The sequence below is a fragment of the Gymnoscopelus braueri genome, assembly GCF_963280865.1.
Source record: "Gymnoscopelus braueri genome assembly, chromosome: 9".
Lineage (NCBI taxonomy): Eukaryota > Metazoa > Chordata > Actinopteri > Myctophiformes > Myctophidae > Gymnoscopelus > Gymnoscopelus braueri.
Window position 1 is genome coordinate 34,167,337 of NC_137610.1, and position 27,867 is coordinate 34,195,203.

General features: G+C 41.9%; 1 protein-coding gene across 1 annotated transcript; it reads right to left on the minus strand.

Moving 5' to 3' along the window:
- Positions 1-285: 285 nt before the first annotated feature.
- On the minus strand, positions 286-23,918 carry hsd17b12a (hydroxysteroid (17-beta) dehydrogenase 12a). Its single transcript, XM_080437145.1, has 11 exons — positions 23,608-23,918; positions 10,662-10,708; positions 9,433-9,508; positions 7,071-7,178; positions 5,969-6,033; positions 4,868-4,912; positions 3,792-3,826; positions 2,848-2,929; positions 2,685-2,750; positions 1,776-1,925; positions 286-1,521 (listed from the first exon to the last, which is right to left on the minus strand). The coding sequence occupies exons 1-11, from the start codon at positions 23,786-23,788 to the stop codon at positions 1,366-1,368; spliced, it is 1,011 nt and encodes a 336-aa protein (XP_080293271.1). The 5' UTR covers positions 23,789-23,918; the 3' UTR covers positions 286-1,365.
- Positions 23,919-27,867: the final 3,949 nt, after the last annotated feature.

The window sequence follows — 27,867 nt, forward strand, 5'->3', positions numbered from 1 at the left end:
ACATGCTTCCCTCTCAGATCAGGCACTGGTACCACTCTGTACCTACAGTTTAGGCATTAAGCAGATGCTCTTACCTAGAGCAGCCAAACATCTAAATCTGGTGAAGGTGCATTTAGACCAAGCCTTTGGTCATGTGCAAGTGTGTGGTCTAACTATATTAGTGGATGGGTGAGATTTATAAATGCCCTTTGTGAGTGGGTGGGAGGGAGGTGGCTATAATTGTGTGAATCTCAGGGGTAAGAATCCACTAGCCACCTCACCACCCCTGGACATCCCATTATATATACAGATCACACATACAATTTTTGTAAAGCGCTATTTCGCTATTTATTAACAAACATAGAAACAAGTTATTGGCACATTGCATTCCACATTCAAAACGATTCTTGATACTCCAATACACGGTAGAGTTGCACCTGAAACTTTCATAAGGCACCTTAGCTGCCCAGATAAAATAATTCCGGTGCACACCGGCCAAAACAATTCATACAGAGATCTTTGGCACACATTAATAACAGAAAACTAGGCTGTGTACATAGATGTTATTGCATGTCATTTAAAGGTCTTTGGTATAGTCAGAAAATACAAAACAGTTTCATAATAATTTATTTTATAACAGCCACACTTGCATTTTGGGGGTGGCGGGAGGGCCATGCCAGTCAACTGAAGGCCATTTACAAATATGCATTCATTATGCCAAGTTGCAATCTAATGTTGGAGTGGAATATTACTACTGGTCATACTGGTATTAATATTTTTTTTACCAGGGTGTCTTAATACTGTTCATACTGGTATTGATGTGTGATGAGGCAGTGCGTCTATATCCCTGGTTAAGGAACAGATTAATATAGGCATCGTACTCTGCCAAACAATGGACTTAACCCATAGAGCTTTTATATCCAAATAGCCTTCAGTTGTTGGTCATGCCTCCCCCCACCCGCAAGATGTGAATGTGGCTGTTATAAAAAATAATAATAAAAGTCATTTGCCCGCCACCACTTTACTACTGCTTACAACAGCAGAGCAAATAGAAATCACACAGGTATCCGTTTAAGTAAGTCCTTCAGTTAAACAGGAAAAACTGTATTCCCTTTTGCTGAGAGGATGATATCATTTCACCTTGTGCCTTCCTTTAAGCAGCCATTTTGGCTATAGCAAATTGCGGAAGCCCTACTGCACACCAGGCCAAATTACACCTGAATGGAGGTTGCAAACATAATGTGCAAACACGCAATTTTATTTAAGGCACAGAGGTGAAATTCCTAGAGAATAATATCACACAGGCACACACACAAACATTTCCTTTCTAGCCAGAAACTCCAGATTCCAAGACAAAGATGGCAGATTGGGAAGCCTCATCTTCTTTTATTCAGTCTTCAATTCAGACTTCAGACTTGTTCCGTTCTTCTGTGCTGCTCTGAGTTTCCTTCTGTTGAGGTAGCCAGTCCGTGTAATACGGTTCATCCTTGCCCCCAGGAAGATGACGAGGCTGCTAGGAACCAGCCTAGTAGTCACCCAACCCTGAGGAGAGATGGGGAAGGGGGGTACACATTGATTTATACAGAGTTATTTACAATGTATGAACAGTACAACACAGTAGTATAAATCAAGCACATAGGTCGAAGACGTCTGAATATACAAATCCGATCACTTGCAAATAACAGCATGGAAAGTCAGTCCTAAAGATCAAGGGATTTGCCTGCAGTCTGAACAAAGCCATAGCCATGCATTAGGTCTCAGTAACAGCAGCGGTGTAGCAATATTATTGAGCCTACCATGACAGCGTGAGGGAAGTATCCGTTGGTCTGGCTCTGTAGGCCCACAGTGGCCAGCTCGGCCGCTACATAGCGCTCTGGGGTGGGCTTGTCCAGGGTGGGCTTCCTGATGCGGGTCATCTTAGTGGCCACGAAGAAAGGCAGAACGCTCTGCAGAGAGAGAGGAGGAGACAAATGGGTGCCGTTAACAAGCTGAACTCAAAGAGATAATTGGTTTTAAACAGTCTTATTGAGCAATACAGTCAAGAATGACAGGAAAGAGGCGGTAGAGAGAAGGGATAATATATGACACAGGTCACAAACCAGACAGAATACAGTAAATGCTCTAACAAGGACAGTTTACTGTATGTCTATGTGGCAAGATGTCGAGCAACTAGGTTGCCACATTATGCCTCTTTTGGAGGCTGTCCAATTGTCTTGAAGACATATTACAATCTACCTCGCGACCAGATATTTGAAACATTATTCTTATGGAATGTAACAACTAGGGCGGATATACCCAATCTGACCAGCAGATGGGGGTCTTTTCCTATGCATGGTATCCATGTATGGTACAGTATACAAGTTCCAACTTGTTCCTTAACACTATGGTGAAATTCATGTCCTCTGGTCCACAAATGCACTGCTTACTGCAACAAACAAGCTTGCTTAAGTTTTAGAACAGTATCATTTTCCTTAATGAAACAATTTATAACGAAACTAATAATTTACAATCTGGTTTCTCCCCTGTTCATCATGTTTTGTTTTTCAAACAAGTCTGAGGATCCCCTGGGGGTCCCGGACCCTGCTCCTTACACCCAACCGTAACAAAGTGGTTTGAACTGTCTGACATCGTCATCCATAGAGCCCTGTGCTCTCACTAGCAGGGCTAAAAACACTAGCAGGTCTAAAAACAGTGTGCAGACTGACCTGGATAATGATGCCCCGACGTCTATACTCCTCCTGCAGACCACAAGAGAAGAAATCCACAAAGGCCTGAAAACAGAGAGAAAAGACATGTTTGAGAAAATCTCACTAAAGAGGGCCTACTTCGGCCAAGAATACAATACAACACACACACACACACACACACCTTTGTAGAAGAGTACACAGTCAGCAGGGGGACAGGGTACATGCCACTGGCAGAAGAGATGTTGAGAATCACTCCTTTGAATCTATGGAAGAAAGAAAACCCAACACATTTAGGAGCATATCGATTATCAACTCTGCTGTTCAGTGCAGATTGTTTCCAACATTTTCACAGCACATGGGCCAACATGGCAAACTGACCAACAAGCAAACATACAACGTACACAGTAACGTGTGTTAATTTAACTCTAGTGTACAAATTACATAATGTACTCTCTCAGAGTTACAAATGGATAAATTAACACTGAGGATTTTACTGTGTAGCACGTACACTCTCCAGTGCATGCATATACACTGCAGTACTAACATGCAGCAAATAGACATACATGCACAAACGGTAATGTACAATATACGTAGTACTCTTCCACACACAGTAATATTCACACCAGTATGCCCATGTGGAAAATGACTGTGTGGAACAAACACGACTGAACTAATCATGTACTACATACAGTACAGTATATAGTATGTGCAATGCTTGTATGTCTTCCTCAGCTCACACCAATGGAATAATATTGCACATGTGTCGTGTGTGTTGCCATGGCAGCCTGTTGCTGCAGTGATGTAGTGGAGTGACACGCCAGTCTCACACGGCACCAAATGTGCCTGCACTCCCATTGGCCGGCGGGAAAACACATGGGATCGATGCAGCCAATCGGGCGGGAGTGCACTTTGTGTGAATTGAAAGGTTGTCAGCAGTGTGAACAAAGGACGGAGAGAGAGAGAATTTTTCTCCCTTTTCTTTTTTAAGAGAGATCACCTTAACAGGTGTCAGAACACAGTTAATGTTCTTGGAAAAACAAGAGGCTTTTGCATTCTCTGCTGTGTCTGATGAATGGCAGTCATGTTAAAACTCAAAAACATTGGAGGAATCTCATTCACACTCACCTCTCCGACATTCTGGGAAGCACCAAGCGAGTCATCTATCAACACAGAAAGATGGGGGGGATTGAATACAAGTTTGACTGTAAAAATGGACCCCTGCACAATTGTACACACCCATGACCCGATTAAATTAACACTCATGATTTTGCTGTGTACCATGTAAGAGAAGAGACAAAAAAAGATGCGAGAACAAAAGACGACGAAAGCAGAAGACGACAGAAATAATTACACAATACAAATGGATCCATAAGGATCCTCAGTGTTAAATCCTCAGAGCTAAACTAACACTGACGATTTTAATGTGTAGAGAAAACAGAATGACAGACAGAACCACAGAGAGAGTCAAAGAATGAGAGACAGAATGAGAGTGCGTGGGAGGTGGGTTCAGACAGCGTTGGTGTAGCTCACTGTTGCTTTGGGAACCACCGACTGACTGCAGAGAGCGCGGCAGTAGAGACAGCAGAAGGAAAAAGAAGAGGAACGGAGAGGTAAGAAAGTACGGAGAGAAACGGACGGCAGCATTGCAGGTAGCAGTTAAAATCTTTTGTGTTAACCCCATAACCCCCATTTCACTCTCAGGCTTATCTTTGCAATTTGTCACATAGACTGTAGGGCCCGTGAGGATTCTAGCTCTAAAACGTTGCTTGTAAACATTTAGAAGATGTATGAATTCTGTTCATGGCATACCTACAATTCTGGGGCAGAATTGTAAGAAAATGTGTCACTTCATTCAATTTTTTTTAATACAGAGATTAGCTTAAAACAAGGCCCTCAGTCCACCCAACCCGTAAGGCTACAAACACACACACACACACACACACACACAAATTGGAAAGGTCCCTTTAAGTAGTCAGTTGACAAATGATTAAAACTTTATCAATGTGCAGAGCTAAATACACCATGTCTCAAAAATACTTCAGAGAAAGATACACCAACGGGCAATGGGCATCAAGTCTTTGGTCTACAGTGGTTCCAAAAAGCCTGGTCCTCAGTGACCCCTAGTCAATGCAGGTCCATTCCTAGTAGAATGGACAAGCAGAAGTACCAGGTGAGCAGTGTTGCAATGTAGAGAAACGTACCTGGCACACTGAGGTCATGTTGACGTTGATCATGTTTGTGATGAACTGAAAAGCAAAGAGAACGTGCAGATAGGTTGGTGTTCTAGCTGAAAGATTCTCATTTTAGCCAAGTTTTGAAACAATGAGCCTTTTGCAGAACACGTACAGTAGTAGGGAAGCATACATTGAAAACAATCCATTCTTAAGCTCGATTTATATTTTATTGCACAACGTTTTGCTGCGCCAGTCTACAAGCTCACAGCTTTTAGCTCGGCGTAGGACGCCGTCGTTCAAATTAGTATAAATAAGACTGTAATGGCATCATCAGGATATGTTTTATCTGTGTCATGGGGTCCAGAATTCCTGGCAATGGGCCTGCCTGCCCACTTGCAAAGGATCAAGTAAAAATAAAAGAAAATCAGCTTAAGCTGTTAAGTTTGCAAATATACTTTGCATTTTAACTCTAGGTGAAATGATTGTCTGTTCTGCCTTAAAGCTAGGGCTGTGAATCGTCTGCTATCTCACGAATCGATTCGATTCCGATTCTTGGGGTCACGATTCCGATTTTTATCGTTTTTTTCAAAACACACAATTCTCGATTCAAAATCGAACGATTCTCGATTCAAAACGATTCTTGATTCAAAACATAGGATTTCAGGATCTACTCCAATCTGCTGGCATGAGAACAGAGTACATGTATGTAGCTTTTATAATTGTAAAGGTTTTATCAACTGATAATAATGTAAACACACAAAGGTAAATCCAAGATCAATCTTTTATTTATTTTTTTTCGATTAAAAAAAAAAAAGATAAATCGATTCTGAATCGTCCAACAGTAGAATCGCGATTATCGAATCGATTTTTTCCGACACCCCTACTTAAAGCCATGTCACAAATTGGATTAAGTTCAGCGACGTGGAATGATGTAGGTCTATCCCTAATCCTACCCTCAAGACAAAAATCTACACATGTATATATGTTTGTAGAGTGACTAGGTATAATGCTTAAATTTCAGAAATGGCATACGAAATTGGGCATTACACCTCACTCTACAAACATTACAAAACAAATCTAGAGATCAAGTTAACAGCCCATACATTAATTAAGAAGAATAAAACTCACATCGTCCAAATCTGGGATGTGGAGAAAGTACTCAGGATAGGGGTATGACACACCAACATTGTTGACTGTTGAAAGACACAAGAAATGTGTTATGATGAGATGCAATTGAGTAAAGTTTTTCTGTCCGATAGGTGGCAGCAAAAGCATTTTACCCTACAAGGCACAACCACGCCTTACAACTCATTGGAGAAAGCAAAGCACATCAGGCAAAGGACAAAGTGTTTTTGTACCGTTTGATTCAACAATTAAAAAATAAGCAGTCTAGACTCAACAAGACAACTGAAATTCTATTCAATGTTGTATTCAGAATATACTGGGAACTCACTTACACTAAAGTACTATTAAAAAAGTTTGTACTTTGCTACCCTGCCGGCATGCAACAAGTGACAGGGTATAGCAACTGTGCCCGTCTGCTTTTCTGCCTGTGTGAATACATTTCATACAACTTTGTGGGTTTCTTGAAACTTCATCAATCAAAAGTACTGTAATCACTCCCATCTCAGGAGTAAGAAAAGAGATGTTGGTGCAGGCAGGGTTTGCACCCCCAAATAATTTAAATATCGAATCTAAGCACTTTGCCATCAGCACCAAAGCATGCCAACTCCAGAGATATAGTGATATATGTCTACCGTACTCTTTCCAAACAGTCATCTTCAGAAATACTTTCCTCGTGGACAATAAATACAGCAACATACCAAATGTAAAGCAGCATTTTAAACCTTTTCAAATTCCGGTGCTGGCCTTGTGTCAACATGTCATAGCCATGACAGCTTGGAAAATAAGCCAAGGTTAATTTACACTGGTATGCAGGGTGTGGGCTTTCGTGTGATGTGTAGTTTGTACATTGTACATACCAGTCACACAAGAAATATCAGGCACCAAGAATCCATTGTTGGTTAAAGTTCCCTCATAAACATGTCTATTTAAGTTACTCAATTCACCCTGTGAAACCCAACCGGACACCACATCTAGGCCTTAGATACTGTAATATCATATTCAAAATGTATTCATGCATTTCCATCCTATCCAGAAAACATACACCATATTAAATGTACCATACTATGCCAGGGAGTAAAAGGTAGGGGGATTCAGTTCTTCTTACCTAAAACGCCAATCTCCAAGCCAGCCAGCCCAGCTTCGATCTTTTGGTAGATGTCTGTCCTGCCAAAGTCTGCAGCGATAGTCTTTGTCTCGATATTGAACTGTGCCTCTGTGAATGAAGGAAGAATGGAATAAATAATATCCCAAGAATATATAAAAGAGAAACCTATAAACATGAGTTTTTGCATGGGTGAAAAAACATGCAAAATGTGAGAGGAAAGAACTGTCGCAAGGCTTGGATACAACTTGCTTTTAAAATCATGTATTTTTGTAAGAGACGGCTAAGGCCTCTCACCTCCAAACCTCTTTGTGACGTTACCCGTCATCACCTGCACAACATACAAGCACATTACACGGCCAAACAAACCTACATACCCTAAGAAAAAATCCATTTAATAGAGCACAAAGATTGCATCACTACCAAATTCTACCAGGAGGGGGCATTATGGACCAAACAATCAACCAAGAACCCCCTTCTCTAGTTCCCCTCTCCTCTCCTTCTCTTCCCCGTGTATGACGTGCATGCTGCAATTAGAATTTATTGTCCAAAGACTGGTTTGTGTAATGGGCGGTAGAGAGGAGTTATGAGAGTAAAATTCTTGGGATGTGCCTCGGCTAAAGAATAGCAGCAGCTAAAGAATAGCTGTGTGTCAGTATGTACGCAGACAAAGAGGTACAGCAGATAAAGATAAAAATAAAAAAAGGACCAGAGTGGGAGAAAGAAAGAACAAAAGAAGGGAGGGGTATGTTAGAACTATAAGTGAACATCCAATTCATGAGTCTATATTTAGATATCAGTACCACATGAATCAATTAAGAAAAAAGAAACCGAGGTGATAATTGAAAGCTAAAAGAAATGCACACATGTTTAAAGACAGGTTGTCAGATTGGTGATTAACTGAGGTTGTTGCCAAGTTCATGTGGTCACGAACCAGCTAATCCTGACAGTGACACGAACCAGCTAATCGTGACAGTGACATGCCATCACCCTAAGTTGACAAAGAAATTACAGGTAGGAACTGGAAGGTTTCAAAGTTTGGGGTGTTACAAGATTACGTGCGATGACTAGCCTACTTAAATTAACTACAACATTATGCTTAATTTCACTCTACCGTTGATTGCGAAGCCATTTCTGATATACAGCTTTGACAAGATGCTAAACATTAAAGACTTATGTTCTTGCCATTCGGAGGGACGATGGTTCTACAGACATGCAGAGCCGTTAATGATTTAAGTGATCATAAACAATGATGGAACTTGGTCAAATGGTAAAAGGTCAAATTTTCAACTGTGCGCGAATCGTCAGTATGGTGGATTGGCTTATGAGGGAGGGCTAACAGTTTTGCCAGGCTCACTGTGAGGGAGGAGTGCCAGGGTTTTGGCACACTGCGCCCATGCTCGTGACTATACCCATCAGCCCCCCTCCGCCTAGACCTGAGGCACGACAGGCAAAATTGCACTGTGGGAGCTCGTTGTCAGAGCAAACACAAGATGGGGGGGGGGCAATCCCAACATGCATCTCTCATGTACATTACAACAGTGGTTCTCAAACTTTTTCATTACAAGGACCCCCAAATTCATATGCCCCCCCCCCAGCTGAAAATATTTTGTGACAGGAACACACAGAAGAGAAGATTTGTGTTAAAGAATTCTATATTATTTAAAGAAATGCAACACTTAAAAACTTCAAATATAGCAGATGTACACAGTGCATCACAAAGTGACAGTGTGAGCTTGTAGATCTACTATTTTTGAATAGCCAGTACAAAATATGTTTAAAGTGGTTAAAACTATTGTGATGCTATATTAACCAATTTAGCTGGGGACCCCCTGGAAGGATTTGTATAAAGGGAGAACAGATGAGACCTCCAGAAAAAAAAGGGGAAAAAGCCTTATGCTTTATAATATGTAGGCTGACTTCAACTAAAAACTCCCCTTTCTGAATCAAACATCCCTTGCCCAACCTTTTTTATGCCACAAGGTCTGCAAGACAGACATTATTGTAACATCACAAGAGGAACCACCTGGAGGAGTCCAGTTTATATCCATCACGGCGGGTATCCTGTTGGCTGGCTCAGCCAGTTGGATCACATACCACCTTGGCACAGACCTCAGTGACGTCACAGCTTTCAATCCGTCTCACGATTCGTCCTATGTCACTCCTCCCCCCTTCTCTCGCACTGCTAACATTAGCTCTATCCTGGCATGGCACAATTAAGTCTTAAAAAGAAATACATTAAACCTCTAATGCAATAAATTTAGGGAAAAACTGCTGTGTGACACACATCCTAATCCCCCCCCCAATTAATATCCTCTCAACCCTGAGAGACGTTCCATGACGGCACACACACACACACACTTACCGAGTGACTTGGCCACGTCATCTAGCTTGTCCTGGGAGCGGCTGATCAGCATCATGGCAAATCCTCGACGGGCCAGCTGCACACAAGAGAACACTGTTCAGTAACGGACACACATCCTTTTAGATCACATGGTTGTGGTAAACACAACAGCCTTGGCGTCTACATTGGTTTACAACACACATTGGTTTATAGTATACAGTACATGGTTAGATCACATCATGGTTGTGGTGGGGGTAGACACCACGACCATGAAGTCTACTGTACTATGATTCACTACATTGACATTATGTAGGTTTACCAATCGATACATCACAGGGTTGTGTGGTGGCGTTAGACGTCACAACAATGTAGTCTACTGTACATTGGTTTACCACATTCACATTTCTAGAACTTTTGCCCAGTTGACATAGATGGATTTACCACAGAGCAGGTTTGTTAACCACTTGAACCCTAGCACCCCTTATTCTGGGGCCAGAAATAGCAGATCTACAAGCTCACAACGCGTGAGCTTAGATCTGGCGAAGAGATTTGGTGCAAAGGGAAACAAGAGCAGACCAAGTACAGAGGTCAGAACTTGGGTCAATTTCACTAAGTAGAGGGTTTAAGTGGTTAATATTAACAAAGACATTGATGTAGGCCATACAATACCATACAGTATGTGACAGTTCTAGTCTCTTTCAGACACCCAGTCACTGAGTTATCTATACATCTTTATTTGTTAAAGTTTGTTTTAATCCCACACTCCACATGGATTCATACATTCAGAATTACACTCTTGTAACCATATAAACCCTAGCAGCCCTATTCTGGGGTGAAAATTTGGCAAAAACCTATCTATGAACTGTGCCTCTGTGAATGAAGGTAGAATGGATCTATAAGTTCATAACTTTTCGCGTTGCAACATTGTGAGATGGTAGAACGGCTATACTCGGCAAGGATTTGGTGTAGAGGGGGGAAAGGGGCAGACCAAGTATAGAGCCCTTAGGGAGCCTGGTCAACTAAGTATACATTGTAGGGTTCAAGTAGTTAAAACAGTTCTGTCAGGTGTGTGCGTGTATAATATATTGCGAATGTGTTGTGAATGGTGCTTGTTCGTGTGGGGGTGTGTGCACACGTATTGATTAATAGGTCCATTCACATACTGTGCCATGTGACTAAAGTGGAGTGTGTGTTGGTCACTGAGCTTCTACATGACGGAAATTAAATAAAACGGGGTCTTGGTGCCTCACCTCCTCTGCGTAGGATTTCCCGATTCCATCTGTGGCTCCCGTTACAACTAAAGAGAGAAAAGAGGGGGGGGTCAGGATTCTGTTCATATATGCGTTCTCTTTTCAACACTTGTATTTCAGAACTTTTCAGTCACACATGCAAAAGTCCAATCATATAATTTTCAACTCAGTCCACTGATGTTATAAAATATGTCTTTACAGTCGTCAAAGGGGTTCATTGTGGATCTCTCTAACAAGTGTAACAATCCATGAGAATAACCAGCAACGTTACCAAGGAAAGAGAACTGTATTAAGAAAGAACATTTTGAAATGAAATGAAACTGCCATGGGCAAAAATATTTATGCACACTTGTTAAGGTTTTAGGTTAGGCTTGAACCCTGGGAATGTCATAGGAGAACATTTGGCAAAAACAGATTACAAACTCGCAACGCATTGCCAACGTACAGCTGGTAACAACATACAAACAAACCAACTAATACAACTTAACTTGTTGTCATGATGGAGCCACAAATTCAGAGCAGTTACCTACAGTATATTCCAGCACATAACATTATGCTCCACCATTTTGACTATTACAGTACAAAAGCTGCAACGGTATAGACTCATATCATTCTCTACACGGTTCACTCAACTAGAGAGATTGAAGACAATATAGTCTTTGTTGCAGAAAGAGTTTTAGAAAACAACTGCAATCCAAAGTCTTTAGGGTGGTCCTTCATATTGGGGCGGTGATACGATTGGTTTACAAAGCTTTAGGATTTTAGTGGCCGTTCACAGCTGTTCTAGCAACTACTTTGGATTTTGATGTCCCCAGATGTATTGGTAGGTGGAGATCTCCGATTGACAGGGAGTGTTGGACCAGAGATGGCACAGATAGTGGTTGATCAACAATACCAAATCTACATGAATGGAGATGTTAAATCAAGCTGGATTGTCACTACAAAGGCATCGGAGCAAACAGAGAGTATAGAAGAAGGAGATGAGGAGATGGTGTAGATTACGTTGGAACAGATGATTTGGATCGAGTTAGAGCAAAGACAGCGATCGTTTTCTAGGCTCAGACAGACCTCAGCATTCACTACGCTACCAAGTAGCTCCACAAACACATACCATAATAAGTTGTGTTGTTAATACATCATCCACATGTATTCAAGTCATCTACTGCATTATTAATTATTGTATTAGGTTTGCATGTGGCTGCTTTGAGGCTACAGATAGCAGAGTAAAACAACTAAAACAGGGGGGGTGGGGGGGGGAGATGGTGTAGCAGCTGGGCAAAGGGAGAAGAGATGTTCTATCGAGAGAGAGAAATGTTCAAGAGAGAACTATTTTTAAACCAGAGCTGGTCGTCAACCCCAGCCCCTACTGACTGCGTGAGTGAGTGAACTGAATGACAGAGATGTTGGGTGGATAGAGATGCATGGTTGAAGGAGGAAAAGAGAATTGATGGAAAACAAGGGAAGGGAATGGGAGGGGGGCATGCATGCCCTGCATGGAATGCACAAGTTCATCACATGCACAAGTGCATCACGCTCGCCAGGCTCAATCAAAGATTAATATGGATGGGAGCCATTCTCCGGCAGAGAAGTGGAGAGGGAGGCAGGGGGGACAGAGAGAAATAGAAGGGGGGGGGGGGGTGATGACGTACATGGAGAGGGGAGAGAGAAGGAGGCGGGTGGGGTGGAGGAGGGATCCTAAGGGCATCTAAAAATAGAACAGGAGTGAAGAGAGCGAACGACTGAGTGAAGGAGAACGACAGTGGCAGTGGGAGAACGAGAGGGGCAAGAGCATCAGCAGCACAAAGTCAAAAAGTTTTAAAAAAAGAGCCTTGGTTATATTTAAACGTCCTCCTCCTCCCCCCATGTTAAGAATGAAATGCTCCATGCCACAAAAGACTCAATGGGAAGTGGGCTGTACCAAACCTGGCTCAGCCTGCAGATGGTGGGGCACAGCAGAGAGAGTGAAGCAGAGATTTAATTTAAGCTCTAGAATCTCATAGGCATAACCATGCTTAACCAGATGAACCCTAGAGTCCCGAATCTGTGTCATAATAGGCAACCATTCAGCAATAATGTCAAAAATACAAGCTCACAAATATACAAGCTCATGTGTCGCGTTGTGAGCTTGTAGATCGGCCATTTTCAGTGAAGAGATTTTATGTAGAGGGAAAAAAGGAGGGGGCTGCGTATATAGACCCCGGTCAATAGGGTTTAAAGTAGTAGTTCACTCACAAAAATTTACTTATTTTCTATGAATTACACACCCCATGAAGCCTTGAATTCATTTTTTTTTTTGTCGCATTCCTGAGCCAATAATTTGATGACCGGAAAGTCTCGTACAGAGTTTCAAATGATTGGCTTAGGAATGCGACAAAAACTAAAACATATCCATGAATTCAACGCCTTCATAGAAAATAAGTATTTTTTGGGGTGAACAACTCCTTTAACCCATTTAGACCTGAGGCCGATTCTAAAAACGCCTTCTAAATCCTGACCTAAGTTTTCTGAAATACTTCTGATTTTAATTCAAAAATAAATATGTTGACAGCTAATGTTACAAAAAGGGGTTTCCGGATTGAAAGGTATAACAACGAATAGGGGTTTCCCTGAGGTATAAATGGGTTAAGTCAAGTGGTTAAAACAGAAGTACAATGACCATGTCAAATAGCTGTATACTGTCTATTCTGAGATGTTACCTTATTATCAGCTCATATCCATAATATAACGGTTACTGCTACCAAACCATTCTCGTCAGCACACAACAACGTCATGCGATGGCGATATTAATTAATTTGATCAGACACACCCCATTATCCTATAGTAGTACTAGTAAATAGTTACTCATTGAAAACACACGTCCCTGCTTCTGGTGACTGATATCGTCCTTATGGGCAGACCTTCATTTTCCAAAAAGTTATTACATAAAATATGAACATAATTAAATTACTTCTAAAAATAATAGAGGTCTCATTTAACAGAAGTACAATATCAGTCACCAGAAGCAGGGATGAGTGTTTTCAATGGGCTTATACTCGTGGAGTTTAGTGTCCGATCAAATCTATTACTGAATCAAGCAACCTTCTATATGGGGTGCACACAAAAGCCTGTGTAGACGGAAATTACCCCAGATGGGTTTTTAAGTGAAATTCCCCATTAAAGCATGATTTATACTTGTGCAACAGTGTCCCACACCATGTGATAAAATCTGGCATTACATTCCAAGATCTGAATGCTTATGGCAACAAGTTTCAGTGGGACCCCAGCCTAGCCGTAGGCCCCAAGACCAATTAGTTTTGAATGGTTTATGACAGCTCTGCAGGTTGGCCTGCATTCTTTCCGAGATTTATCTTTCGGAGATGCATCTTTCAACAAGGAAATGACACCTCAAACTGATGGAACAAGCAGAGCAGAAACAGAAGATAAACCATACAGTAAACTGAGAGACCGGCTGCACTTGACTGACAACATTTCATGCCAATGACCCTGAACTACATGTAATATTATATTACTATATGCAAGCAGGAACAAAAAAACACATATTTCACATTTATATTTCAAAATAAATTTAATTTCTTCTGATGTACATTTTGGCCTGGGACGTGACTCTTGATTGATGGCTGAGACATGATTAGATGTCCACATTTTAGGCCAATTCATTTTTTTAATATATTTTCAAAAATAGCAAATTACAATGAGTCACAAAAATAAGTGAGATTGCAGATCAGGTATTTTTGGCATAATAATTATATACGGCTTACATTTGCTTTCTCATGACACTTGGCTAGTTCAGTTCAATTGAGTGCGTGTTTATAAACTGGAGTGCGTACTCAACCACCTCAAAGAATATATGTGCATTGTGCATGTATGCACATGCTGTACAACCTCCAAGAATGCATGTGAACAGACTCAGTACTTCACCATTTGAACCTGGATGAGAAGAATGTGGAGCTGCTGCACGCAAATATTTACAAGCTGCGTTTGCGTGCGACTGCGCACGTATGCATTTTGTTCACAACTCGTACAGTAAGTCACACCATGCATGACCGGCAGCAAAAAGAGCACGAACAAGAGATGGTAAAAAAAAAGGGGGGGGGGGTGAGATGTGCAATAGGAAGACATTCTCACAGAGATGGAGTGAGGGGGTCTTAAATCAGTGAAAGAGATAAAAATCCAAATGAAGAGGACCTTAATATCAGGGAAAGAGATTGAAAACCAGATCAAGAAAAACACTTTGAACACTTGACCAACTGAAGAATTGAGCTTATTGATTCAAAACGTCATGCATCTCTTCTACACTTTCCAATTGCCATTTTCTAATGTTAAGATTTCAGCCCCACCCCCTACCCCCTCAAACACACAAATCTGCATGATGTACTTATGAATGAATACTGCCCATCTTCCCATTACATAATGCCACAGTTTTCTCAATAACTTTAGAGTGGGAGGGAAGGAGCAGGGAAGGGGGGTGGGGGCTTTGGTACACAGTGAAATCCCCAGTGTTAATTTAACACTGATGGAACCAAAAGAGTCCCTTACCCTTTTTAATTGGGCAAGTTAACTTGGGACATACAGATGATTGAAATTGGTTGGTGGCTCTCTACAGGTTGAATAAATATAAAGCCAATCTAAAAGTGCAAGCTAAAACAAATCTGAGTTTGTAGGACACATTCTGATGCCTCTGGATTGGATGTTTGGTAGAAATGGAATATGTATCCATTCAAGTCATCTATGACAAATATTGCACAGAATATGACAGTTTCAAATAGCAACAGTGGCAATAAATGGAGGCAGAATGGAAAAAGGAAAATCCCCCATTCAACATTCCCTGTAATGCACTCCAAAAGAACACTGTGTCCAAATATCCCCATTGTTAAAACACACGCGCACGCACACACACACACACACACACACCGTACCCCAGCAGGATTTAATTCCCCTCACGTGAGCAGCGCATTATGTCTGTAAGACACACACACAGCCTGTAAAAAAGGGGGCTACGCAAGCAAGCACGTGAGCAACAGCAGTGTACTGACGCTCACGCACACTCTGACAATGAAAGGTGGAGGATGGTGAGCTAGACAGGGTACCACATGTGAGTGCAAAAAAGAGAGGTTTAAGTCACTGTATACAGATTATATTTCACTGCATCTGCATGTAGTTTGTGTGCATGCGTGTGTATATACGGTATGCTTGTTTCACAAAACTACCAGAGTATCACAGCCACTCTTTGCATTTCCATTCATCACCAGCCGCTTTTCGGGGTGAACATGATTTCCTTCATTTACAGCAGTTGAGTGACAAACTAGCTCTACAAATGGCCAGAAGGGGGCGCATGTGCAACATGCAGTGGAGCCCAGAAGTACTCACCCCCCCCCCACCTTCTATCTCTATTCTCTCCCTCTCTCCATCCCTCCCTAGCAGTGGAGCAGTCCCTGCCACTGCCTAGCTCACTATTCCAAAGGTCTAAAAAAAGCAGCAAGTGGAGTAAAAATAGCCAAGAGCCTGCACTGCATCGTCTGGGAGCTGCCTGCTTGCCGCAGCACCTGAATACCAACAAGCCCACCACTAGCAACCACACACACACGCACACACAGCGCATCACCACGACAACAGCTAACTCCTTGCTGCATCCTTCCTCACATCTCCACCTATAGAGACCACACAGACCAGCCAACACACCGCAAGACACTTTTTCCTTAAATATTGTTTAATATTTGTTATTTTATTTTCTCCACACGCTTGTCAGCCGGTTCTATTGGCAGGCTCAACTAAATTACAAATTAGTGTTAAAAGATTTTTTTTTTAAATACAAATTGCAACACCCTTCTTCTCCCTCCATCACTCTCCAATTAAGATTCTCAGTGAGGAGGGACTGCGGACCTCGCATGCCCCCTGCTCGTTATGTACGGTTATGTAATCTGTCGCACCCCTCACTCCACTGTCAACCAAGGGCCCCTCCCACCACAGAGAAAAAGAAAGAGGGTATCAGGAGGGTTGCAGCAGAAGATCCAACGCCAATCCCCCTCCTCTCTACACACACACACACACACACAGAGCAAAGTCACATGGGCAAAATGAAAGTCGACACAGCTTGATTGGGCGAGGGAGAAGAAATAAGGATGCTGGGAGGGGGGTCAGATAGAGAGAAACGTACTTAAGAACTGCCTAAGATAGAAATAATCTATTTTTGGGCACAAGGCAAAAAATAGCCTCACTCAAGTCACATGCCTCGGTTTTTTTTCTATAAAGAAAAATCAATGGTTTACATCACCCCAACTACTCCGGGAGAAATAAGGTGGGTTTTAAAGAGGACATTAAAGATGCAGCCATCTCTTCCCTCCTCGCCTTCTACCTTACTTGTATTGGAGTCAGGTGTGTGTCAACACTTGCAGATCAGCTATTTTTGGTGAAGAGTTAGAGTAGATCGAAGAAACTGCACCAACTCTGTTTACTGAGACTAGAGGGTGTAAGTGGTTCAAATATTATCTCTGCTTCACATGACAAAACATCCTCAAGCAGTTCTTTTGATCTAATTTCATATCCTAACCACCCAGTTTCTCTGCAAATTATACAAAATATTGATTACTCCTTCAACTCCTCATCAACAGACCCATAATGCTAATGTGTCAACTGCATTGCATGTTCCAATTTAAGTTAAATGGAGAACACTACATTCCAACAAGAGATTAAAGATATTTCACAAATGCCAGCTAATGAACGAACAATGTGGATTGACATAGCCATGCACCGTTGGCTATAACATCCATATACCTCACATACCTAGTACACGTCAAGATACCTACCTAGCTTGTAAAAGCATGTATAAATGTGTCCATTCCAAGAAAGCTAGAAACCGATACCTACAGTACATAGCATACGTAAAGATACCCTGGCCTGCATACCTAAAGGCATGCATAGGCATGCATAAAGACAACCCACGAACCCAGGATGTTTAAGAAGGTTCAGGATAAAGTAGTATCTGCAAAAAGGAGAAATATGTATGCTACATTTCAGGCATTTAAAGTAAGCTTCATCAGGCATTGGATGTGACTGTTGTGAATAAGTCAATTATTGGGAGCTTATTTTCCAGGGTGTTAACCACATGAACCATAGCATCCCAATTCTGGGCATGTTAGCGAAGATAGGCAAACATTCAGCAAAAAAAAAGCAGATCTACACGACGTGTTATGACCATGTAGATTGCCCATTTTCAGTGAAGAGATTTGGTTTACAGAGCAAAAAGGAGGGGACCAAGAATAGCCCCTGGCGGAACACAATCTATAAAGGCGGTTAATAAAGTACAATAAAACAAACCTCTATATAATTTTCTAACACCATAGATTACACAAACCCAAAACAACGCCCTGACCACACACACACACGTGGTACACTGTGCATCTGCCTCAATATGAGGCTACAGACAAAACATTTTGTTGATTTGATTTTAAGTGGATGCACTAAAAAGAAATGGCATTGTATGTTGAATACAGTGACAATAAACATCCTATCCAAAAACATTGGACATATGAAACCTGAATGCGACCCCCCAAAATAATCATATTTGATTTGAACCCTGATAAGCACTTGGAATTGTAGGAGTTGAGGCATCTTTTTTTTTTTTACTCTGCTCCACAGATAAATAGTGAAAATAGCAGATCTACAAGTCCTTAAATTGTCACTTCACTGTCATCTAGGGACCCCCCCCCCCAAAATCATGTGGGGACCCCGACCCACAAGTTGGGAACCACTGCATTACACGAAAGCTGCAAACCGATACCTAGAGCGAGGTACCCGTCAACAGATACCACTCACTGAACAAAAAGCTTTTTGACGGACAAGTTGGGCGACAACCAAGAGAAGAAGACGTCATTGTAATCACTCACTTTAAACCATGGCTTTCCAAATATGTTGGTGACTGTATGTGAAGTCAATGTGTTGTTACAGCACCACCAGCGAGCCAACTACTTCTGCGCCCGGGATGTCCGTTTAAGTTATGTTAGATATAACGGATTTAAAGTTGTTACTGTAGGTTGCCTAATGTGAATACAAGAATGATAGATAGATTCTCTTTTTTAATGATTAGTAATATTATGGACATCCGATTAATTTACTGTACATGTACATAATTATGGACCTTTATTGATCCAGACGTAAATTCAGTTCTACATTCTTTCAGGCCTGATATACTATATTTAGCAAAGAAAATTTGTGTCTTTGTTTTTTTAAGACAGGTCGATGGAACACTTCCCATCCATACTCTGAGAATAGAAATAGAGAGCAGGAAAAATATATGAATTGTGATTCGTGACACAGTGGAGAGTACAGAAGGGGATAAAAGAGGATGGAAGAGGGCTATAGCAGTGAAGAAACAAAAAGAGATAGAAAATGATATGAGAGACAGTGAAATAAAGTACCGTGTGTGTGTGTGTGTGTGTGTGTGTGTGTGTGTGTGTGTGTCTGTGTGTGTGTGTGCAGCTGCAGATTTTTTTTCTCCCTTTCTTCTTTACCCAGCATCCCTTGCTCTGGCACGTGTCCTAGAGCATGTTCATGACAAGAAAGGCAGCGGTCTTGCTCTATCTCTACACGCACACCTAGAGAAAATACCCTGCATTACACACATAGCAATACGTTTCATACACAGTACACACACCTAGAGAAAAGACCCTGCATTACACACACAGCAATAGGTTTCATTCACATGTCTGCATGTTCCTTTACCATGAATGAACTGCAGCATCTAGTCATGAAAATAGTCAATGACACCATGAATTCTTTCTCATCTTGGCGTACAAGTGGCACCCAACACGAGTCAACAAAGTTGTCGGGGGGGGGGAAAGAGCAACGTCTGGCCCAATTTAAAATCAAGTGTGTGCGTTTGTCTTTTGCAGCCAAATCCAAAAAAAAATCAATTTTATTGGAAGGGGTGAGCCAACAGTCTGTAAACCGTGTGCAGTTTTCATGAATGGCCACAGCCATCTTACATGATAGGAAAATGTTCTCAAACACTAGCACGAGCAGAGGAGGAAAAGAGGAGACCTGGAGTGCTCTCCTGCATTACCGCAAAAAGCGGTTTCAAATAAGCCCTGCTCAAAACTGAGCCACAAACTACAAATGTCAAAAATTGGTAGGTTAAGAAAACACACCAGAAAAGTCTTACTTGTAAAGCAAGCAATCAAATCTACAGTATGTTTCAATAATGAAAATGCTTTATATTCCAGTGAAATGCTTGCTTCCGTTATGACAAGCTTAAAGCCCTCAGAACAAGTGTTTGCAGGGAGGCTTTTTTTTAAGTAGTCAGTGAGCTATTAAACACTGGTGGGGATGCCGCTTTGACTCATACTGCAGTTCCATTCTCCGCCACTAGGAGGCCCATGGACTGAGGGAACGCCACTCTATGGCAACAGGGGTTCCTCAGTAAATCCTGCAGCTGTATCTGCACACTTCACTCAGTGTAGCTAGTACTAGTAGTCACAACAGGTAGGCTGCAGCTCAACACCACTGTCTAATAAAGGAGCACTTCACCCATTTTCAACCTCATCTTCACTAATATGCTTTTAGACAATTTCAGTCTACTCCCTCCCTCTGTCTCAGAGGTGGGCTCCAGTGGATAGATCAGAAACTTGCCTACCAATGACATCGATGGAGATTCCAAGCCAATAGAAACAACTACTTCGCATGGTAAAATAGAAGCCATTGTTCTTGAATCAATTAAAGAAAAGAAAGTTCTGAACTGTCCACTCTCCTGCTCTGAGATACAGAGTGAGTGCATGAAAATGGTTCCATATATAGTATGAGTACCAATTATATGAAGATAAAATATTAAGCGTTACCCCACAAACCGCATTAGTTGACTGTGGTGCTCCAGGGGTCTATACTTTACCCCCCCCACACACACACACACACACACGCCTACAAGTTTACAATGTGTCAAATTGCGATGCATTTTGAGCGTGTAGATCTGGGAGTTTCTTTTGCCACATGTTCGCCTATTATAACATTCAAGTGGTTAACTTCAGGCTGAATCAGGCAGGTGGCACACACACACGTCAACCTGAAATGCCACTTCAACTCCCGCAGAACACTCACTTAAAATGAAAATCAATCAAGTCAACCATGTAGGGGCTAAGAAAAAAAGTGTTCCACAAGTTCACAAGTTCTACAAACTCACAAGGCCTCCCAAAGAGCAAGGCGTTGTGAGCTTGTAGATCACCAATATTTATCTGTGGAACAGAGTCAAACTAAATGGCTAAATGGTAAAAGGTTGAGAACCACTGCTATAGTGTTTGTTCAGTATTTGTCTAAACATAAATGAACCCCCCTCATTTAATAAATCTGAATATAGAGCTTTTAACTTTTTCAAGAAAAAAAAGTTTTAAACACTTAAAGTAGGCTACCTTTAACCTATTAAATTATTGAACAATAATGAGCAGCCCCAAACTGTACAGTACTGGGACAAAAGTATCAGATGAAAAGTCATGATCTCTGTGGCTGTGCTAAACATGTTCTGCAGGTTTTGGCTCTGCCTCTGCCCTTATTGAAATGAAGGGTCGCTATGCTGTGTCCCTCGACTCCCTCGTCCTGTGTGCACTAACAGTCACTGCATGCACTGAATGCCAGTGGTGGAAAAAGTACTCAAATGTTTTACTTAAACAAAAGTATCAATTCTGCGATGTAAAAATACTCTGTTACAAGTAAAAGTAAGGTATTCAAAATGTACTTGAGTAAAAGTAGAAACGTTTTGGTATCAAAATGTATTTAAAGTACCAAAAGTAAAAGTAGGCTACTCATTATGCAGAAGGTCCTATTTCACAAGTTTTCAAATGTGAAAAAAAAGTTTTCTAACCCTTGATACTTTTACTTAAACATTTGAGGATGGAACACACTGAGGGATGGGTAGAGTGTTGTTAATGTTGTTTTATGGTCATTTAATGAATTAATTAAGCAAAAAAATCGCGCGCGTACATGCCCGCGAAGCAGTGGGTGGGGGGCCGGGGGGAAGGGGGGAGTCATTAAGAATCTTGCCCGGTCCACGTTAGAACCCACCATACGCGCCTGGTTAGGCCAATACAATATTAGTCTAAATCAATGCATTTCACTCTCCAAATGAAGTCACCGATGCCACCTCACTTATTACATAATAAAAGCATGCGTGTGTGGTCGCAGCATTGCGCCACCCGGGCTAGACCTGCACATCAGGATAAACCAGAAGCAAGAACCAAGTGAACCAAGTAAACCGAGACGGCCTCCTTGCCACATCTCTGCTCCCCCACCCGTCAGGGGCCGCCGGTCTGCCAGTCAAACGATACCCGTCGTTAGGCAACCGAATGAACAGACAGTCCAGCACGAAGGACGAGACAAACCAGTTACCTTCAGGGAGTGGCCAATCCACAAAACAAAAGTTGAGTGTTCAAGTGCTCAAAATAAATGTCTGCGCACGTGTTCAGATAAGCCATTCATTTACAGACAGACAGTTGCAAAGAGGTGGCTTTGGCTTGAGAAATTAGAGAGCAAATGTCTCCTTTGAGGCGTTTTCAGCTACGACGTAGCTTTGATTGATTGAATACTTTATTAACGGTTTGCAAAAATAAGCATCAGTTACAGTACAATACAAAAGGATGCTAAAAGGATAAACCCAAGAAAGCCTTAGGGCTTTTTTCCATTGAGGTCCTGTGTATTCAATTAATCGAATAACCATATAGGAGGGAAGCAGGGGGTGGGGGGGGCTTCACAATTCCTGTGACAAAAGGATGACTAAGCGATGAAGCAATGAGCAAAATAAAAGCGCATGACTCACCGGTGTGCCCCCCCCCCCCGCCCCACGATGGACACCTAAAAATCCCCACAGACCGATTTTGGGAGCAAAAACCGAAAGAAAGAGAGGGAAAGCTAATTTAACAATAATTATTGATTGATGTTTTTGGATATTAAAGGTAGTGAAGGACGGTGGGGTGATTGAGATGCAAAAGGCGGAACGTGGAGCGGTGGAGGATTGCGCAGTAAGAAACCGAGCGCGTCTCCTCGACACAGACAGAACAGCAGGAGTAGATCCTCCTCAGAGAGGAGACAGCAGTACATTCTCCTCAGAGAAGAGACCGGAGGAGAGAGAAGTGGGTCAAGCTTCACCAGGGCGACTCTCCGATCAGACAGACTCCTCAGAACAGAACATGCTGGTACAATTAACAGCGCGTCGCTTGTAATTGGATTGAAGTGCCCCAAAATGACTACATTTTCAGACCCGGTTAATAACATCAGAAGCTTTGTCTAATAATAACGCAGATAACTCTGAAAGACCATGAAAATCTGAGGGGGGGGATCAAACATAGAACCCCCTTACCGCCCCCATATAACAAGACTTAAACATGTTTAGATAGACGACCACCAAACTACTGAATTATCACAAAGAAATAAAGTGGCGTAAACTAACAGTTGAATGCGGCATTGGTGTGGAGGTGGAAAGCATGGAATTCAATCTAAATGTAGGTCACGTCTTAATTGGACATGCAGGTTTGGCCCACATCATGCGGCTGGGCTGAATGTGCTTCAGTAACACTAACACACATTAGGCTATACTGCTCTTTCAAAGTGCGCATAGCCTGCGCAATTTGGCTGACGGCTCCCCCAATGTAGGGCATCCGTCCTACCGAGAAGAAAAAATGTGGGTGAACAATATTCTTTGGAGCCAGTCCGGCTTTTAAACACGAAACAAAGCAAACTAATTGGGCTAATAAGGAGCCATTATCTCGCCAATCAGTCTGCTTACCTGTGACTATTACGTAAGACCGCCCCCACCACGAATGAAGACACAAAATGGTCCAGAAAGCCGCTTTTTTTCTTTTGCCCATTAACTTTTCCCAATAATTTTGAGATTTGACGTCGAGTAGTTTTTTGAGCTGCCCTCCCTCCTCCTCGTGACATGAAATGTAGTGTCGCTGATAAACCAACTCACCTGCCCATTTGCCTAGCGTTGGGTTGAGAAGCTGCCCGTTCCCCAAGACCCAAATCCTAACGCCTGAGAGCAGTCTGTAGATGAGACACAACGCCACATAGGCCATGGCGAAGGTTCCGACCCAGAAGAGAGGCTTCTCTGCCATGAGCAGCATGTCCTCAATCATATTAGACGAATGCATGGCAGCTGGTGGAGCGGTGACTCTGCGCGTGTATGTGGAGACCTCCAAATTTTAGGCTCTAATTTCCAAGCCACAATGTGAGACAGTCCCTTTATAAGGAGGTTGTAGCATCACACACTCCCCACAACTCACCAACACTAGTCTGGCCTGTTTTTAAGGGCCCCGCCCACCTCCTACTCTTAGCAGCCGTCAAACGAACCCTCCCCCGCACGTCATTGGCTGCGATCCCCGTCCGTCATCGTACACCCCCCCACCGTTTGGCGCATTTACAAGTCACTCACAGACGGCTCCCCGCCTCATTCATTGGATTTCTCTATGAAAAAGGGTGGGTCGGGCCGGACTGAGTGGCGATTGGTCCGCTGTTACGACACAGCTCCCATCCGGCACTTGTCATTGGCTCTCTTCTGAGCAGGTTTGTCGGCTTTTTGCTGTGAGATTACGAAACCTTGCGATACCCCCAAAGAACTGCCCAGTGCCCACACCACTTTATGAATGAAAGGATGCTCTCCAGCGTTGCCAGGTTACGCGAGAGAAACAAGCAACCAGGTCTATGAAAACAAGCCCAAAAGAAGCGACTAGTCTACGCTACGACGATTTGAAAATAGCCGATTTACAAGCTCACAACGCGTTGCAACGCTTGTAGATCTGCTTTTTTTCTTTTTAAAGGGGGGGGGGGAATCTTGGAGAGAGAAAAAAGGTAATTTTGGCATATACATTTTTTTTTTAACAACATAAATCTTGTATCCCAAAATATTTTCAGATGGGGGTCCGTGGACAAATACATATTCATCTGGGGATGAATAAACAACATTTAGGAAAATAGTCCAAAATAAGCAACTACACTTTAGAAACAAATCCCAAAAAACGCAAACCGCAACTTTACAAGCGACTTGATGGAAAACAAGCCCAAAGTCGCTTATAATAAGCGAACATGGCAACGCGGGTTGGTAGACACAGTGCATCTCGTCCCGCCTATTGGATGGAGCCTGTTGGCTAAGCGATGTGTCAGTCATCGTCATCAGTCAGCTCCCACCTTGGCCATGACTCACTCAGCTATTTTAGGTATTCTGTCTGCAATAATGATGATGATAGCCTACTAAAAGAACCACAAACATCCATGGTGGGGTGAAGAAGGGTGGAAGCACGCAACACAGGCACCAACTCCCCAGTATCTTTGTTATTATTGTCCATTAATTTGTTTCCATTTTAATCACAGAGTAGCATACACACTAAATGCACGAATGACAAAAAAGGCAACCAAACTACAAACCCCAGCAATCCTCCGCAGTGCGGAACACTCGCGAGACTGACTTCGTAGTAGTTCCCCATCTAAAACATTGAGGAGGGCTGTGCCTGTGAGTTACATAAACACAGAAGCCATGTGATTTTCCATCCGTTTATTTCAGTTGATATCTCACACTGACAGTCGCATTAATGAATCGAACATGCTTTATAACATGTTTCCCTTCTCTGAACTTGACTCTCTTTCTTCCATAAGTAAACCCACTGAACACTGCATACACGGATTCACACAGAGAGGCAATTGGTCACAGCGTGTCCAACACACGCATACATCCATTCCTCACATCCTGATCCTCACACAGACATGTATACACGTCACACAGTAACAAGAAGAAACTAAACACGAAATTCAGAAAATCTGAAGCGTTCTTATTAAAAGTAAAAGGCTGTCATATACATGACACTGCAATTGTAAGTATATGTTTTTTGGGGCAAAAGACAGATCGAAATGTGACTGAGACCAGAATTATGCTGTGTTCATTTTTAGCATGATACACTGATTTATACAAAACCTTCCACAAATTACACAGAGGGTCGTCCCACCCGTCCTTGCGCAGGCTACATAACTTAATAATAACATACATTTTCGATTATTATTTTTCACATGACACAGCTTAAAATCACAAAACTTTAACACACTTCTTAGGGCTGTCACACAAACAAGTAGCCTGTGCCAATGACATTTAGCAGCCACAAGAGTGGAAAACAATGTATCCATTAGCCTGCAGTTTAGTAGACCTTGTATTGTGAATTTATACTTCCATGTAGGCTACTGATGTTCTCATGTACTAAATAAAGTACATCAATCAAACCATCCCGGTCGCGAAATTCACATTTCCATGTGTATTCTGGAATTCACGTTTGTGGAATTCACATTTCCATGTGTATTGTGGAATTTACATTTCCATGTGTATTGTGGAATTCACATTTCCATGTGTATTGTGGAATTCACATTTCCATGTGTATTGTGGAATTCACATTTCCATGTGTAGTCTGCAGTCTGCAGAATACAAATGGAAATGTGAATTCCACGACCGGGATGGTTTACCAGGCTATGACAAGTAAGTGTCACAATCTCGACAAAATACATTGCATATTACAGAGACAAATAATAATTTAAAAGATGACAACTAAGAAACACAATCCTATTTAGTATGTCATGGACACAACTGGTGGCTGGTTCCTTCATCATTTATTGGTCCTCCTTTCCCCATACCCAAAATCTGAAAACAAAAGAAAAAGAAGCACATTTTAATTCTGGATACTGACTGAAAATGTCACATTTTACCAAACCAATAGTTTGGTAAAAAATTGGGCATGCCACAATTGACAAAGATGCGATCAATTATCATTCACAAAAAAAAGCTGTGAATGACATAATACGTTTTTGTGTTTGACCTGCTTCCAAGTTGTTCATCTGCTTAGCCTATATTATGTGACGGCAATTAAATACGGGTTTCATAACGCTAGTTTCTGTTGTGCAACTTGTGCTGCTGAAGTCATTCAACTTTTTGTCAGTAGAAAGGAACTCCCTCCTGGTATATGGTGAATTGAACATACACGCACGCGTGCACACACACACACACACACACACACACACACACACACACACACACACACACACACACACACACACACACACACACACACACACACACACACACACACACACTACTCGTCTCACGCAGTTCCAGCATTTTACACGTTGTTTTATTTGTTGCATACCTCTATCATGATACTGCATATCCCATCATCATCCCAACATCAACATAAATACAATTGTGCATTTTATTTATGTTTTACATTTGGCACCGAGCCAAATCAGTTTGTTCCCAGAACCGCAGAACGTTGACTAAACATCCGCGCAATATTTCAGCACCACAGGACTGGACAGTGACACACAGTAGCCTACTGGACAGTGACACTGACACAGTGACTGGCCTTGACTGTGACACACAGACTGGATTCTAGCAACACAATCTCTCCCACACGCACGTGAATCCTTGTTAAATACAACTTTTTCTATGGATCATAGTAACTACAGTTGGTCTGTCAACTGTAGCAGGGTGCAAGAAACACCCAGACCTCAGCAAGCAGGTCATTCCGTGTTTTCTGTACCTACTGTATAGGCCTACACGAATACTGTCACGTTGACTTGTGCACTAATTTTAACTTTAACGTCTAGACAGATAACCATGTCACAAAACTGTACAAGTTGTAAACCAATCACTCGTTTAATTGTTTGATGACGGCGCTAGCATATACAAGCAAAGTTCACATTTCATCAGAGTCATAGTCGTAGCCTACCAATTAAAGCCTCGAAGTGACCATATACTCCATGTTGTAATGAGGCAACAAACAACCACATTCGTGACATGACTGAATAATAATTTAATGCAACCGGCCCAAAATGAGCCCTCAAACAAACCACACGTCTCAGCTTGTCTTTTCTTTTTTTTATCCAACGTGTACAGCACAAATGTTATAAGACATTAGTTTGTCCAATATCTTTTCAATTAATACAAACACCTGCATGCCATCGATGTACCACTAGTTTTTCAATAGTCCTGCCTATGAGATATTTAAGGAAAAAAGTAATGGTACAACTATGGAAGTGAAATATATCAGTGAAATATTACACATTAATCTTCAAGCACTCCCCAATGTGTGACAAGAATGTAGCTATGGACAATTTCGAGTACAAATCAATTAGCTATATCTCACTGCTCATTCTGGACACATTTTCCCCTGCAATATCTAAAAATTATAAGAACATA

What these genes read in the sequence shown, in the direction of transcription:
- hsd17b12a (XM_080437145.1), bottom strand. Translation starts at nt 23,788, where the DNA reads ATGCATTCGTCTAATATGATTGAGGACATGCTGCTCATGGCAGAGAAG. An exon ending in AACGCTAGGCAAATGGGCAG is followed by an intron (nt 10,709 to 23,607) that starts GTGAGTTGGTTT and finishes TTCTCTCTTTAG; the next exon opens with TTGTAACGGGAGCCACAGAT. An exon ending in GTCGGGGCATCATTATCCAG is followed by an intron (nt 1,926 to 2,684) that starts GTCAGTCTGCAC and finishes CTCTCTCTGCAG; the next exon opens with AGCGTTCTGCCTTTCTTCGT.